The sequence below is a fragment of the Dinoponera quadriceps genome, unplaced genomic scaffold (assembly GCF_001313825.1).
Source record: "Dinoponera quadriceps isolate SergipeBrazil2010 unplaced genomic scaffold, ASM131382v1 scaffold13615, whole genome shotgun sequence".
NCBI classification, from domain to species: domain Eukaryota; kingdom Metazoa; phylum Arthropoda; class Insecta; order Hymenoptera; family Formicidae; genus Dinoponera; species Dinoponera quadriceps.
In genome coordinates this window covers 1-1812 of record NW_014567331.1, presented here as the reverse complement: position 1 = coordinate 1812, position 1812 = coordinate 1, and the positions used below count along the sequence as shown (strand labels likewise).

Below are 1812 nucleotides of genomic sequence, written 5' to 3'. Positions count from 1 at the left end.
GCGATCCACACGAGATATATGTATTCTAGGCGAACAAATGAAAAATCTGACGGTAGGTAGCCGTGAGTATTTAAAAAGCCATACGCACGTATATGGGAATGTGTGTATGTATGTATGTGGGGAAGAGAAAATTAATCTTGCTTTTCGCTGGCGGAAATTTTGCAATTTTGCGAGTAAATTTTTAAATACACATTTGATTAATATAGAGTTTTATTAGCCGTTATATTGTATTTAATTTTATCCTTGGAAGGTCCTGGTGCACATTAGCACGGCATATTCAAAAGTGGACGAAGTAGTCATTGATGAAACTGTGCATCCAGTGGAAGCAGATTGGAGAAAAACAATTCAAATTGTTGAAGCTTTGGACGATGACATTTTGGAAGTATTAAAGCCAAAGTAAGCTTGAAAACCTGTTTCGATAATATTGCTGCATGCATTACTGGTTTGAGGACATTCTATACATCTGAATAACTTGTGATTTTACAACGGTGACATCACAATTTATCGTTCAGGAAGCGATTTTGCAAGTAGAGCTTAATAAATTTTTTAAATTTATATTCAAAGTGATTTTTGTAATAGTAAATTCAACAACTTCTGATATATTTACAATGTATTCTGGAACAATTGGAAACGCTTAAATACCAAATTTTTTGTAGATACATAGGCATGATGCCAAATCAATATATATTTTCCAAAAGACTCGCGGAACAGGTAATAGTCGATTACTCCCGATCGTTGCCGTGCGTAATCTGCAGACCGTCTGTAGGTACAGTATTATGAATAAATATACTGCATTTATGCGGCATATATATGTTTTCTACCATTATTCCTTATATCGTATACCTTATACTGTGATCAAAAAGTTTCCGAAATTTATTTTCCGAAAATCGCGGAAAAACTGTAAACCAAATACGTTAGCTTTTTTAAGTTGGTACACATGTCCTTTGCTTTGGGTGAAAAAATCATGGCCTTCAAACCTTTGAGAATGGCAGTTATTTATGTCAGTGAAGAACTTGTGTTCTGCAATTTTTATCATGTAGAAAAATATGCAGCAAAGGATTTGTTCGAAATTTTGTGTTGCATACAAAATTTCGTTGGCAAACGCATTCAAAATGTTGCAAGAAGCTTATGACGATGATTGATTGTCGAAAATAAGTACGTTTGAATAGTTTAAGAAGTTTCAAGAAGGCCGAAAATTTGTTGAAGACGACCCACGCTCTAGAAGACCATAAAGCGGATGACGCTCACGTTGAGAAAATGAAAGAATTTGTGCGCAAAAATCGTCGATTCATTGTGCGAGAGATAATAGATTGGTATATCATTTGGATCGTGTCAGCACATTTGTCCACTATACTGCATATGAAACGTTTCGTATCTCACTTGATTTCGGTAAACCTGAATTTTCTCCAAAAAGAGAAGCGAGTGTTGCTGTTGTCTGAAATGTTTTCTACTGTATCCAGAGACAGCACATACATGAAACGGATAATAACGGGTGACGAAACTTGGGTATATCAATACGTCGAAACAAAGCAACAATCATCGGAATGGCATTTGAAAAATGAAGCAAGATCAAAAAGAGTTCGCCGTTTGCAGTCAAAAGTCAAGGTCATGTTCACGGTTTTCTTCGATCATTACGGTGTTGTGCACCAGGAATTCTTTCCAACTGATCAAAAAATCAATGGAGAATACTGCTTGTCTGTCAAGAGGCGTTTACGCAAAGCAATCCCTAAGAAATGGCCGGAATTGTAGAAAACCACCACGGGGATTTTGCATCATGACAACGCACCATCGCATGTCTCGACTCTTGTGCGT

At 36.5% G+C, this 1812-nt stretch overlaps 1 protein-coding gene across 1 annotated transcript; it reads left to right on the top strand.

Moving 5' to 3' along the window:
• Positions 1 to 250: 250 nt before the first annotated feature.
• Positions 251 to 780, top strand: LOC106751447 (putative fatty acyl-CoA reductase CG8306; the record flags this gene model as incomplete). Its single annotated transcript, XM_014632334.1, has 2 exons — positions 251 to 396; positions 657 to 780. Coding segments are annotated over 2 exons (270 nt in total), but the record flags the coding sequence as incomplete, so codon positions are not given.
• Positions 781 to 1812: the final 1032 nt, after the last annotated feature.